The sequence below is a fragment of the Suricata suricatta genome, chromosome 13 (assembly GCF_006229205.1).
Source record: "Suricata suricatta isolate VVHF042 chromosome 13, meerkat_22Aug2017_6uvM2_HiC, whole genome shotgun sequence".
Lineage (NCBI taxonomy): Eukaryota > Metazoa > Chordata > Mammalia > Carnivora > Herpestidae > Suricata > Suricata suricatta.
The window spans coordinates 6,391,553-6,405,662 of NC_043712.1; the positions used below are offsets into that span (position 1 = coordinate 6,391,553).

The window sequence follows — 14,110 nt, forward strand, 5'->3', positions numbered from 1 at the left end:
TCACTTAAGTAAATAATTTTTTTTTAATTTTTTAATGTTTTTATTTATTTTTGAGAGAGAGAGAGAGTGAGCAGGGGAGGGTAAGAGAGAGAGGGAGACCCAGAATCTGAAGCAGGCTCCAGGCTCTGAGCTGTCAGCACAGAGCCCGACGTGGGGCTCGAACTCACAAACCGTGAGATCTTGACCTGAGCTTAAGTCAGACACTTAAACGACTGAGCCACCCAGGTGCCCCTAAATAAATAATTCTTAGAAAAAAGAAAAGAGGGGTGGAAGGGGGCTGTTGAGTGGGGGTCTGGGTCTTCAGAATGAGGGAGGGAAAAGCGCTGGCCCCTGTTCCCTACCCCCAGGCCCAGGACGTGTGGGGTCTCAGGTCTGGCCGGCAGAGCGGAGAGCAGCCGTCAGAACAGAACCTGCCAGACCGGCTCAGCATCTGATGGGGCCATTCTGGCTGCAGCTTCTGAAAACTGGCCGCTGGACTTCCCTGAAGTGATGTTTTCCTGAATGGTAAAGGGACAGAGTGTCTTGGGAGTGAGCATGGGGACATGAGCTCAGCCCTCGGGAGCCTTGGCCCCAAGTCAAGTCGTGTTTTCTGGGCCACACGGCATTGAGAGTCGCTGCTTGGTGCCGATTCCTGAGGGCCAGGGGAGGGTGGCCAGGCTCCTGAGAAAGGAGAAGAGCTTAGGCTGGGTGAGCAGGGCAGGCGGAAGACAGAACCACGCAGCAAATACAAGTGAGACCGAGCTCCCTTGAGGCAGGACGCTTTCCCTGCTGTCCTGGCCCCATGGGATGTGGTGGCCCGAAAATACAGACACGGACCATGGGCCAGCACAGTGAGGGCCCCACCATGCTGGACTAGCAGTTTCCCTGTGAAACCCCCCCTCTTCCCCCAAAGGTTTATAGTGAGGCTCAGGGAGGCAGCCTGGATCTGAGTCCAGGCCTGGGCCTTGCATTCCCCGTCTGTAATTTGGGGATAACATAAATACATCTTGTGAGAAGGAAGCTGAATGCTTTACCCCTGATGAAAAGCTTGGCTCAGGGCCTGGCATTCACCAAGTCCTACCAGCTGTCCCCCAGAAGTTTGCAGGGGCTGTTCTGGGTGGAACGTGAGGATATTTGATATTTTTATTTTATTTTTGAGTTTCCCCCAGTTTTCCAAACTGCGGTTGTAACCAGAGGGAAGACTACCACTGAGGTTTGGAGCAGAGAGCCCCGGCTGGATGGGGGCGGATGGGATGGGAGGGGGAGGGGCTGAGCCTCCCGAGATTTGCTCATTCGTTCTGCTCAGGCTTTGGGAAGTGGGTTTGCATTGTGGTTTTTCCCCAAAGCTAACCTGCTCCAGATCCAACACCCCCGTTCCTGGTATCGCTGGGCGGTCCCAAGGCTGGATGGTGAGGGGGGGCTGCTGGTAGGAGGTACCAGACCAGACAGGAGGGGAAAACACTTTCACTGTGGAGATACAGGAGGGTCTCCGAGGGGATCATGGCCCACCAAGCAGCAGCTAAGGCCTCATGGCTAAGACAATACCCTATCACGAAAAGCCCCGCTCGAGGCTCCCGGGTCCAGGTGGACAGTATCAGTTACTGGGCACTAAAAGCCAGGCCCTCTGTTCAAAACTCCACCTACCACATAACTATCACCAGTAAGCCTTGGAACAGTCCTGCAAGGTTGCCAACACTAGCCTGATTTTACGAACAAGGAAACTGTGGCCCCATATCCTGTAAATGGCAGAGCTGCCCTTGACCCCTGCCCCTTCAGCAGGCTCCCAAGGCGCTAGGAGCCGGTCAGGTTCTCCGCAGTGAACTGGAGGCCCCACCTCTCAGGAGCCCAGGGGAATGGCTGTTAGGAATTACAAGGGACCCTCTGAGAGCACAGAGGGGAAACGCCCATTGCGTAGATGGGGGTACGGAGGCCCTGGGAGGGAAGGAATCGGGCTGGGCCTCGTGCAGGGATTAACAGAGCTGGGCCAAGGATGGAGCCCACTACTGGCTCCCATTCCAGTGCCCCCACGCCTTCCCCCACCAATCAAAGCTCATGACGGCCCAAACTCCAGGGTGCTGCACAGCTGTGGGGTCCCCAGCCTGGGCCACACCAGACACGCAACAGGGTCCTGCCTCCACAGGGCTCGTGGTCTCCCCCGGGGCAGGGAGACGGGCACTTAACCACCTTCTAGGAGCCCATCGGTGGCGGTCCCACAAACCAGTCCATGGGGCCCAGTGGGACTCAGAGAGCCAGGGGAAGGGCCCCAACCCTCAACGACCCAGAGACCTCCAAAGGCTACTTTCTGTTATAGATTTATTTGATACTTGATCGAGTCTACAAGTTTAGACCCTCATGTAACGGATTGCTTCATGGTCGTCAAAGGCTAGTGTGCATGATTTCTGAGGATTACATCCGCCAACATGACGCAGGGAACACAAATGGACAGACAAATGGACATACTCATTAAAGACAAGAGACGCTAAAATGTGCCTTAGTGTCCAAGTGATCGATCTAAGTGGGGGAGTGGGGGGGACCCTCCTAATGCAGGGAACCCGGTGACTGATCTAAAGTGACATGGCTTTCAGCAGCCGGGCGCTGAGTGGGTTGTGTGTGCCAGGCGCCTGGGACAGAAACCGGAACTAAACCTGGGGGAGCCTGCCCTCCCAGCAGCGACCTCCCCACCCACGACCCCGCCTCCAAGGGTCTCTTCTTTAGGACCAGGTGGCGACAGGGCGGATGTCAGCAGCTGAGGCTAGTGGTGGCACTGGGCAAAGTCATGACACATGAGGTGAGAGCAAGAGTCCGGGCGAGGGAGCTCCTCCTGGCTCTTTAACACTGAGGCGAGGGACAGCAGGATGGAGCACCATTCATCCGGGGATTAGCCAGCCCGCGTCTCCGCCTTTCTTGGCAGCTCCAGAACGTTCCCTTTGGCCAAGAGCCACAGAAATGGGCGCCTGCCAAGATACATGGAGGAGAGAAAACAAGACACCAAAAAACAAAACAAAACAAAACATTCCCCGTCCTCAGAGAGGAGAGGAACAAACAGAACTCCTGGACCGAGGTCACACCAGACTCGGAAGGCATCCTGCAGCTCGGACCCCGGCGGAGGCGGAGGGGGAGGGGGGAATACAATTCAGCATCTGGCGCTCTGTCCAAGGGAAGCTGCCATCCTGCCCTGAGACCCCAACTCACTGGCCTTCACGGTCTTTTGTTTTTTTGTGGTTTTTTTTTGTTTTTGTTTTTTTTCTTTTTAATACCCAAACCATCCATTTTCAAAGCTTTAAAAATTTTTTTCTTTTTTTTTTTTTTTACTTAAAAAAAAAAAATCTAAAACTGATGAGGTGAGCCCCAGGCCTGGCTTTTCCACCTGGCGACCTGCCGACGTGCCCCGGGCCATACCGCCAGGGCCCAGCCCCCACACCGCTGGCCCGATTGTCAGCCACTGGTCCTCCCCGGGCCGCTCCGCTCAAGTCTGGGTGGGTACCGCCAGGCGGGGACATCACCAAAAATGTCAACGGGACACTGCCCAGCCTTCCTTCAACGCCTCCCCCATTGGAGCTGGACTTTCCTTGGGAATGTATAAGTTATCTGGAGGGAGGGATGGGAAGCGGAGAAAAATAAATACCAAGAGCTAGGTGTCCCTGGGCCTCTGGCGTCCACTCGGCCTCTCCCGCAGAGACAGCCTCCAGGGAGGAGGCTCTGATTGTCCAAATACTGCACTCGAAGACTTAGGTCTCTGCTCTCCCCGACAGGCGCCCGCCCTGGGGGGGCAGGAGTCTCAGAATTGAAGAAAAGGGGCCAGCCCCTGAGGTACGGTCCTGTCGCTGCCGCCCAGCTGATGTCCAGCCCCGGGGCTCCTGCCCTGGCGGAGAGCTGGCCGGATGTTCCCCGGGGTGTCGGGGTCCCTGGGCCCGAGGCCTCAGCGGCGGCCGCGCTCAAGCCTGCTCCTTGTCCGCCCTCCACAGCCGCTCCTTCACCTCGGGGGGCAGCGTGTTGAACAGGTCCTCCTCCACCACCAGCCCGCTGCGCTTGAGCAGCGGGCACTCGCCCAGCTCCACGGGCAGGCACTCCAGCCGGTTGCCCCGCAGCTCGATCTGGGTCAGGTTGGTCAGCTCGCCCACCCTGGAGGGCAGGGACTGCAGGACGTTGTTGCCCAGGTGCAGGGCCCGCAGCTTCCGGCACTGGAAGAGTTCCGGGGGCAGCGCCTCGATCTGGAGGGGGTGGAAGCGGAGGGCCAAAGTGAGGGGTGCGGCCCGGACTCGGGGCCTTGGCCGAGGCGTCTCCCCGCTCCCCCCGCCCCGGTACAGTCCGGCCCAAAGGCTGGCTGACTCCCACCTGTACTTAAAGACTCATTCCGTAGTCCCCTCTTCCGGGAAGCCTTCCCTGGCCTCCCGGGTGACCTGTGGCACGCACAGCCCCCAGCAGCACTGATCTCTCCGTGGTGAAGCTGCTCAGACACCAGTCACTCCCCGACTGTGGGCTCCGGGAGGGCAGGACGGGGGGCTCCTGACTCCCTGCTGTTGCCCAGCACCTGGTACCCAAAGAAGCACATCACCGTGGCCGGGCCCCCTCCACTGTCTAGGCCTGATTTAAGAACAATTTATGAGGGGCGCCTGGGGGGCTCAGTCGGTTGGGCGTCCGGCTTTGGCTCAGGTCATGATTTCACTGTGCATGGGTGCAAGCTCCGCGTCGGGCTCTGTGCTGACAGCTCAGATCAGATTCTCTGGTTCCCTCTCTCGCTGCTCCTCCCCCATGTGACTGACTGCCTCTGCTTCTCTCTCTCTCCCTCAAAAAGTAAATAAACATTTAAAAAAAGAGAGAACAGGGGCGCCTGGGTGGCTCAGTCGCTTAAGCGTCTGACTACGGCTCAGGTCATGTGCTGACAGCTCTGCCCCTTTCCCACTTGCTGTCTCTGTCTCTCAAAATAAAATAAAGACATAAAAAAAATTTTTTTTAAAGAGAACAATTTATGAGAGAGAGAAGCACACCAAGAAAACTGCATACCTTGAACTGGTGCTGAGACCTGGGGAGGGTGCTGGTGCGAGCAGGCCCCGGCTGGGTCTCCTCCCTGTCCTGGGCCCCAGTCCCCTCATGTCAAGTCACACCCTGACCATGAGTCCCGGGAGCCCAGTATCAGCCATTCCTCTCCTGATTTTGCAAAATTTGATAACGGGCAACAGCCACAAGCAGCTTCTTCCACACCAGGCTCTATCCGAGCACTGATACTATTTTTTTTATGTTTGTTCGTTTTTGAGAGAGAGAGAGAGCACGCGTGCACAAGCAGGGGAGCGACAGAGAAGTGGGGGACAGAATCAGGCTCCACGCGGACGGCAGAAAGCCTGATGTGGGGCTCAAACCCAGGACCCCTGAGAGACCGCGAGCTGGGCCGAAGTCGGACCGCTTGACGGACCGAGCGGCCCCGGCGTCCCTAAGCGTGGTACTCTCCACTCCCTCAGTCTTCAGAACTACCTGTAAATACTTCGTAAGCACGTTTCCTGTTTCACAGACGGGGCAACGCCTTACCGACGAGGCCCTGCCGACACTAACTTGCTCAGAGGTTCACACGCGGAACCCGGTCGACCTGACACGGAACCACGGTCAACAGCCCGTCCTCTGCGCTCTGTCCACATCGTCGGTGGGGCAAGGAGCGAACAGCGGGGCCCGCGTGGGGACCTGCTGTGTCTCTAGGTACATAGGAAAAGCCCCATAAATGCCACCTTCCTTCCTGCCCTTCTGTGAGGAATCGGCCACAAACACGGTTCTTCAGGCGGGAGGGGCGGGAGGCACCCGCTCGGTCCCTCCGGAGGGAGGCGAGAGGCTGGTCAGTACCCTCTCTGAGGCTGCTCTGTCACCGTCCCCACTGTCCTGCTGAGGCCTGGCGAGGCAAAACGCAACCTGTCCGGGGCCGCACAGCCGGAAGGGCCGGGAGAGGGTGTGGGCAAGCCTCGCTTCCGCTGCCGCAGAGCCCGTGCAGAGCTCCCGCTGGGCCAGGCCCGGCGCCCACGGCCAGTGTCACCCCGGGCAAGTCCCTTTCCCTCCCCGGGCCTCAGTTTCCCCTCTGTATAATGAAAGGGTAGGACCAGAAACACGCCTCGCCTCCAGTGTTCTGTGGCTGAGGACGGGGGGGCAGACTTGGCCCTCAACCCTACAGGCTCCTGCTCTCTCCAGCCATTTTTGGAAGAAAATGGTTGGTTCTAGGTGCAGAACTTGGCCTTTGGGGAAGGGAAGGGAAGGGAAATCAGTGTGGCCCTCGCTGGGCAGAGGGATAATGTGGAGGTTTCTTTTTATTTATTTATTTATTTATTTAAAATGTTTTATGTCTTTATTTTATTTTGAGAAAGAGACACACAGAGAGCGAGCGGGGGAAGGGCAGAGAGAGAAGAGACAGAATCTGAGCAGGCTCCAGGCTCTGAGCTGTCAGCACAGAGCCCGATGCAGGGCTCGAACCCATGGACTGTGAGATCATGACCTGAACCGAGGTCAGATGCCCAACCGACTGAGCCCCCAGGCACCCCTGGTGTGGATGTTTTGCAAGAGACTCCTGATCCTGACCTCCAAGGCAGCCACTGTTGTGCCCAGAGGTCAGGGATGGGGCCAGGGTGGCTCCCAGGGGAGCAGGCCAGAAGGTGAGGGGCATGATGGTCAGAGGGCATGATGGGAAGTGGGCTCTGGCAGAACTGGGGGGCCTGAGCTCTACCCCGAGAGCCCACTCTCCACCTCAGTGGCCTCTTCTGACGACTCAGACAGTGGTCAGGGGAGCACGAGTGGCCTGGCCCAGTGAGCGGCCCAGTTGGGGTTCATGTGCAGAGCTGGCTCCCCTAAAACACCCCATCCCCAGAGCACCCCAGCACCTCCCAGGGAGCTCTCTCCACATCCCACAGAGAAAAGAGAAGGTCCCTCCAGGGGCTCAGCACCCCACCACAGCCACCCTGTCCTCCTTCCCAAGGGGTCACTCAGCTGCTGAAGGATCAGTCCTTTCCCATCACCCCAATTGTGCCTGTTCCTACGGCCCAGCACTGACGTGGCCTCAAGTCCAGCCAGTCTTTGAAAAAAAGACAGCTCCTCCCAGAAGCCTCCGGGGCTGCTCCATGGCCCTCCACCCCTCCCAGTGGAGAAACATGGTCTCTTGCTTCATCCAGCGTCTGCCCCTGTCCACCCCCGAAACTATCTGGCCAGCGTCACCAAGTCTCTCCTAATCCGCTGGACCTGAATCCGTTCTTCCACCCGAGCATCCCATGCTCTGCAAGCCCACAGGCTCCTGCCCGGCCCCCTCTTCGCTCCCACCCCAAAGGCTTGAGCCAGACTCCTTTCTCCCTCCATCTTCTCCCCAGTGATCTCAACAAGGGCCCCTCTTCACGCAGAAGCCTGGGTGGGCACAGGGCGGGGTTCCTGGGGCCTCAGGCTGACTCAACACGTACATCCTGTGGATGTCCCAGGGGCCCCAGACACTCAACATGGGACATACACTCTCCTCTCGGAAAACCAGTGAGTCCCTCCACATCCCCTTTCCAACGGCCCATCTTCCCAGGCAGCCAAGGGAGAAGCCCCGAGTCACCCAGACCTCCCCTCCTCCCTCATCCGATCCAGCCCCATCCTGCGGATTCTACCGCCAAGGTCTCGCCACCCACGGCCTCTGTGGCCTCTGTCACCCCTCCCAGTGGCTGCATCTGGGTTTGCTGCTCTTGGCCTCTGTCCTCTGGTCCCTCAAGCCCACAGCCTCTCACTGCAGCAAGAGCAGTCTCTCCCAGGTGTAAGTTAGGTAGTTCCTTCATCCACTCAATCAACTTGTATTTGTTGGACATTTCCTGTGTGCTGAGATCCACCTCACCAGCCACCCCACCAGAGGAGGGGTACAGGGACTCTCTGATGGAAACAAGTAGGAAGAACAGGACTCTCCTACTGATCCCGGCCTCGGGCTGCTCCTCCCCTACGGACAGAACCTACTGGAGTCTCCCTTCCCTCTTCATCTGGCTGACTCCTCCCCGTCCTCAGGGCCAGGTGAGATGTCCCTTCCTCCAGGAGGCCCACCTGGCCTAAATCTGCGTTGAGGCCACTCTGGTGTGTGCCCAGGAGCCTCCAGATGGGCAGCCAGTGGGCCCTCTGTGTCCTGTGTCCCCAGCCCCTTGTCCCATGCTAGGGGTGCTTGAAAAATTTACCAAATCAATGAAAGAATGAATAAATGGATCTGCGGACAGATGAACACATTTTCCATGTCATTCACAGGAGTTTAAACCTGGGGAAAGAGCAGCTTAGGGCCCGAGCAGGTTACACCCACCTCTCCCTGTGTACCTGCGCCCCGGGTGTGGGAGGGTGGGGAGTGCTCCCAAAGGAGGAGGAGAGGGGCTCCAGCATGAGCCGATGGGCCGACAAGGATCCTGCCCAAGGGAACTTTTTACAGAGGCCTCTGGCATTCCAGGGGCGGAGACAGGATGTGATTAAGCTAAATAGGGCGCACAGAGGGTCTCCTTCCTGGGGACAGCGACAGTGGGCCTGTCTGCCTGTCTCCGGCTCCTTTCCTGAGGGGTGACCTCAGCCAACAGCCATGACCTAATAGGCCTGCTGGGGGTGAGGAGCGGGGGCAGGGGGTGGAACTTCAAGCCAGGCTGCACCCCCTTCAGGTGGGAGGGCCCAGCAAGCCACCCCACGCCACCTCCCGGACAAAAGGTAGTGAGATGCCTGATTCCAGGGGCAATCTGGCCCCACACTGTGCTCTGGGGGAGTCGCTTGGTTCCCCCCCTCACCACAACGTACTAAAGGAGGGGTTGGGGTCTGTCGGGTGCCGCCCCAACATGGCTTTTCCCCAGAGGGCCAATTTTCCTGATCAGTGGCCTCTCCCAGGCCGAGGGTAAGGGGGGGCGGGGGGGGAGATTCTCCAGTGAGGCAACCTGGGATCTGACCTTTGCCCTTGTACATCCAGCCATAGTTTGGGGGAGGAAGCTGGGATTTGTCATAATCCCTGATATATGGAAGCGCTGGGTTGGTCTGTGCTGAGAGAGGCTTAGGGGCGGAGGACAGGAGCCCAGACCCTCCAATTTAAGCGCTACTGGAGAACGTGTGTCCTTCCCCGGGGCGGGGGTACTTCAGCGACGGCCTGAAAGGACAGAGAGTTCCTGCCCGCACAGGGTGGGCTGCGGGGTGGCGTGGGGTGGAGTCTGAACCAGGTGTCCAGAGTCTGCACCCCTGGCCTTGGGCTCCCACCGCCACCAGCCTCACTGTCACGGTCCCCACCCCGAGAGCAGGGACTAGAACGTGTCACCCTTCCTGCAGGTGCTCAGGAGGGGCGGGCAGGGGGAGGGCCTTCCGGTGGCTGGGGCCTGGTTGACCACAAAGCCACAGGAGCACCCTGCCCTCCACCCCACCCACCCGCCTCTGAGAAGGGGCCCTTGGGCGGGGGGCTTCCCTGGCCAGGCAGGCGACTAGCACACGGGGCTACCAACGACTTCCAGGGCGTCCCCCGGGCGTGGCCTCCCACAGTGCTGGCCCGAGATGGCTTGCACAATTTCCTTTCCAGAAAGGCAGGTGGCGGCAAGCCCAACTCTGCCCTCCACCACCCCCAAAACACACAGGGGGAAGAACGTGAGCAGGGCAAGAGCTTCAGGGGCCAGCCGGTTTCACCTCGGTGAGCGCCAGACACCTGCTGTTTCTGTCCCCAGCAGCTCCAGATCGGCCCCTCAGCTCCAAACTCGATGGAGAGCCAGCTCCGGGCTGGGTCCTGCCTCCCACAACCCAGCCCTTGGACCTCTTGCCCCAGCACACCCCGGCCTATAAGGAAGGCGCCCCGGGTTCCCTTTGGGGACAGAACCTGCGTCACCACACCATCCCTCCCGACAGAAGGACTCTGCAACATCCTCTGGCAAAGACATGCTCCTGAGCCCAGGTCAGCAGGACTGGCCTGGCATCCGGGAATCTGTATTCCCAACAAGCACCCTTGCCTCCACCAACCCGTAGGTGGTTCTGGGAACCATGGGGGAGGACCCCCAACCCGGGAGCATTGGGCCCTCCGGACCACCCTGAGACACAGACCTTTGTGAGCAACCCCGCTCCCCCAGGCCTCCACCGGTCCACCAAGCCACTCACCCGGTTGGCCGTGACAGCCAAGTTCTGGAGGTTCTGCAGGAGGCCGATGTCGGCGGGGAGGAAGGTCAGGTTGTTGTGGCTGAGGTCCAGGTAGCGCAGCTTGCGGCAGTAGAAGAGCTGGGTGGGGATCTTCTCGATCTTGTTGCGGTTCAGATAGAGGCGCTCCAGGTTGGTGAGGTTGCCGATCTGGATGGGGATGTAGGCGATGTGGTTGTACCACAGCTTAAGGCAGGTGAGGCGGTGCAGGTGCTGGAAGCTGATGATCTCCTCGATGGTCTTGAGGTTGTTGTCCTTGAGGTCAATCTCCTGCAGGTTGTGGAGGCTGAAGATGGAGTGCGGGATCCGCTCCAGGTCGCAGCGGATCAGCTCCAGCTCGGTCAGGTTCACCATCTTCTTGAGGCTGTTGAGGACGATGAGCTTGGTGCCCTCGTTGTTGATGGACAGCTTCTGCAGGTGCACACCCACGTCGGTGACCACCTGCGGCAGCTTGCTGAGGTTGCTCTTGAGCCGCAGCACCTTGAGGCGTTTGAGCTCACGCAGCCCGTCGATGACGATGTAGCGGTTGTTCTCCGCGCTCAGGTTGCCCGTCAGGTGCAGCTCCTCCAGGGTCTTCAGGCTGTAGATCCACAGCGGGATCTCCTTGATGTCCGTGAACTTGATGTGCAGGGCGCGCAGGTTCTCGCGCAGGAAGGCCAGCGCGGGCGCCTCGATCTTGGCCGCCGTGTGGTACAGCCACAGCTCCTTGAGGCCCGTGAGCTGGGCGATGCTGGGCGGGATGGTCACGTCGGGGATCAGCTCCAGCTTCAGCACCTCCAGCTCCACCAGGTCGAACACGGTGTCGGGGATGCCGCTGAGCATGAACAGGTGCAGCTCCAGCTTGTCCTGCGCGTTCTTGGTGAGCCGCTGCCGCAGCTTGTCCAGCGTCCACTCGTTGTTGAGGTTCAGCTGGCGCAGTTTGTTCTCGCTCACCTCCGACAGGAAGACGGCGAAGCGCTTCGAGTAGAGCGGGTCGTACTGGTCAATGAGGTGCAGCATGAAGGCGAAGTCGTTCTTGACGTCGGGGATGTCGCTGTAGCTGCTCTCCTCGCGGATGGACTCGAACGAGTACTTCTTGAGGGAGCGCCGCAGCATCCACCACAGCGTGTACATGCAGATGAGGCCGTAGAAGATGACCAGGCTGATGTAGAAGGACGCCAGGATCTTGAAGAGCGTGGCCAGCGGGTGCGCACAGCGGTACGTGCGGTAGCCCGTGAGGCTCTCGATGTCCACGGTGCAGTCCACGTCGAACTTGATGTTGTGCACGTAGTAGACAGTGTAGCAGATGATGAGGATGAACTTGACCACCTTGATGATGGTCTGGCGCATGTAGAGACGGTACACGATGTCCCCCTCCTCCACGTGGGTACGGAACTTCTTCACCTTCTCAAACAGCGCCTTGGCCTGCTCCCCCTCCTTCTTGTCCAGCACGCCCGTCTCCGAGCGGTCCACGATGCCCTGCTCAATCCGGGACTTGGTCCGCTGCAGCATGGGCACGGTGGCCTCCACGTCCTCACTGACCGTCGACGACTTCTTGTCCATGGAGCCGTTCATCTTGCTGAAGGCCGGCTTGGGGTCGCTCTCTTCCACCACCGTCTCGGACAGGGCCCGGGTGGTCCAGGGCGAGTCGAAGCACTTGAGCAGGATCGACACGAAGTGCTCCAGCTTCGAGCTGGTGCGCGGGAACTTGAACCAGAAGTTGCTGCAGGCCAGGAAGATGAGCGTGTGCAGGAGCACCAGGTAGGGGAAGTACTTGGCGAACCAGTGCAGGCGGTTCTCATAGCACACAGCGTCCACGTAGTTGTACTGGTGCCGGTCCAGGTCGTACTTGATGCCCGTGGGGCCGGCACCAGGGCTCGGCAGGACCGTGGAGTTGGGGTAGGCGGGCTCGGGGCCCCGGAAGGAGTCGTTGCAGGAGTCCCTAGTGACCCACTTACAAGGCAGGCAGATCATCTTGTCCTGGGTGACCTGCAGCGTGCCCCCGAAGACGGCGATCATCAGCATGACGATGGAGATGTAGTCGGTGAACACGTCCCACCACGGCTTCAGAATCCGGTAGGCTGGCTGCGTGTCCGCAAAGTAGCGGAGCTCTGTCACCGGAATCATGGCTTAACCTGAAAGGGACCCACGGGAGGGGGTTACTACAGGGCAGCCTGGCTGGCTTGGGGCCAGGAGACGACGCACCCACCGGCCAAAATCTCACCTTGAGTCAGGCTGGGAGTCACAGCCTTGCCGCTCACGGGGCGGCCCGCCGATCGGACTCCGTCCAAAACTATGCGGTCGCCCCTGGTGGCCAGGAAACCACCACAGGGGAAGGCAGGCAGCCTCCCCAAAGAACAGACATGAGGACCAAGCACTGAGGTCAGGACCCACGCCCACCGATTGCTAAGGTGGCCTCCCCCTGCATTCCAGCAAGACCACTTGGGAATTCCTGTCCCTGGGCTCCATCCTATTAATGATGAGACCGACTAGAGGGGCTTGTTGAAAACTCCAAGTTCACTTGGAACCAGTGTTGTGATCCTGCCCCAGTGACCTGAAGAGGTTTCCTCCAAGCATGAGAAATCCAAATGCAGAAGCGGAGGGAGGGGGCTTGATGTGAACTCACTTTTTAAGTTTATTTTTGAGAGAGACAGAGACACCATGAGCAGGGGAAGTTGAGAGAGAAAAAGAGAAAGAGAGAGAGAGAGAGAGGGAGAGAGAGAGACAGAGAATCCCAAGCAGGCTCTGTGCTGCCAGCACAGAGCCCAATGAAGGGCTCAAACTCACAAACAGATCACGACCTGGGCTGAAACCAAGGCGGGATGCTTAACTCGCTTTTGTAAAACAACAGGGAAATTTAAAAGATTCTATGAGGATGCATGTAATTCTGTCCCTACTGGACCTGAGGGGGGAGGGGTCTTTCTTACACACACACACACACACACACACACACACACACACACACACACACACAGAGTAAGGGGTGTGGCCGAGAGAGGACAAGAAAACAAGACCGACCTCCCCCGACGCTGGATGGTACTGCATGTTACTATCACCACCTCTGGCTGTGTGCATCTACACGTGTGTATAGAGCCGTCACTAACCTCCCTGGAGAGTTCATGGTAAAGCTTGGGGACGTGATTTGTAACGCCTGACTTCAGTGACACTCGTGATCGGCCACGTTTGGGGAACACTGCCTCGGAAGCCACATTCAGGAAATCCAGCCGTGACATACAGGTGAGGAGCACAACAAAACAAAGGTGCGAAAGGATCCTGTCCTTGGGCTGCCCGTGATCACGCTGCTTGCAGAGAGACTGGTCTGCGAGATTGTTAGGAAATTGTAAAGGTACTCTAGGTTCACCGGAGAACACTTGGGGGAAATGTAAAAACGCATAAAGACAAAAAGAAATCCCTTTAAGAGCACCGCTGGGGCTGCCCACTGTTAACTTTTTAATGTGTAATAACCTTCCAGACATTTCCGTGCATATTTTTTAAAATAAAATTGTGAATTTTACTTTACTCCCTATTTTCCAATTAGAATCTAGAGTGTTCTTTAAGTTTACTTATTTTGAAAAAGAGAGAGAGAGGCAGAAAGAGAGGGAGAGGGAGAGAGAATCCCAAGCAGGCTCTACACTGTCAGTGAGGAGCCCAAAGTGGGGCTCGATCTCACGTACCATGAGATCATGACCTGAGCCGAAGTCTGGCGCTCAACTGACTGAGCCACCCAGGTGCCCCAGAATCTAGATTTTAAACCGCCCTTTAAATACCTGTATTTTGACAAATGGGTCTGCGTCTCTTGGGAGAAGAACCAGGGTGCCCCACACTCTGGGACTGACCCCCTTACTCTGTTGGTAATGTTAATAATGACCAAGGTAATGAAACATTCATAAAACAGGCCTCCCTGCAAATGCCAAATGTGTTCCATTCTGTCTTTCCAGGGCACACCGGGACGGGTGGGAAGGACAGGAAGCAAACAGGACCTTGAGGGGGAATCAGGGCCCTGGGGGGCGGCTAGCCCATGTCTCAGAGATGAGATCGG

The 14,110-nt window shown here is 58.2% G+C and overlaps 1 protein-coding gene across 6 annotated transcripts in view; it reads right to left on the reverse strand.

Annotated features, from left to right (window-relative positions):
* Window positions 1-2,275: 2,275 nt before the first annotated feature.
* LRRC8A (leucine rich repeat containing 8 VRAC subunit A) overlaps window positions 2,276-14,110 on the reverse strand; it is a 29,765-nt gene continuing 17,930 nt past the window's right edge. For all 6 annotated transcript variants that reach the window (XM_029919395.1, XM_029919394.1, XM_029919398.1 and 3 more), the window contains 2 exons: window positions 10,057-12,206; window positions 2,276-4,190 (listed from right to left, as the gene is read on the reverse strand). In XM_029919395.1, coding sequence (XP_029775255.1) covers window positions 3,915-4,190; window positions 10,057-12,198 — 2,418 coding nt within the window. In that variant the 5' untranslated portion in view covers window positions 12,199-12,206 and the 3' untranslated portion in view covers window positions 2,276-3,914. The remainder of the gene's footprint in view (window positions 4,191-10,056; window positions 12,207-14,110) is intronic.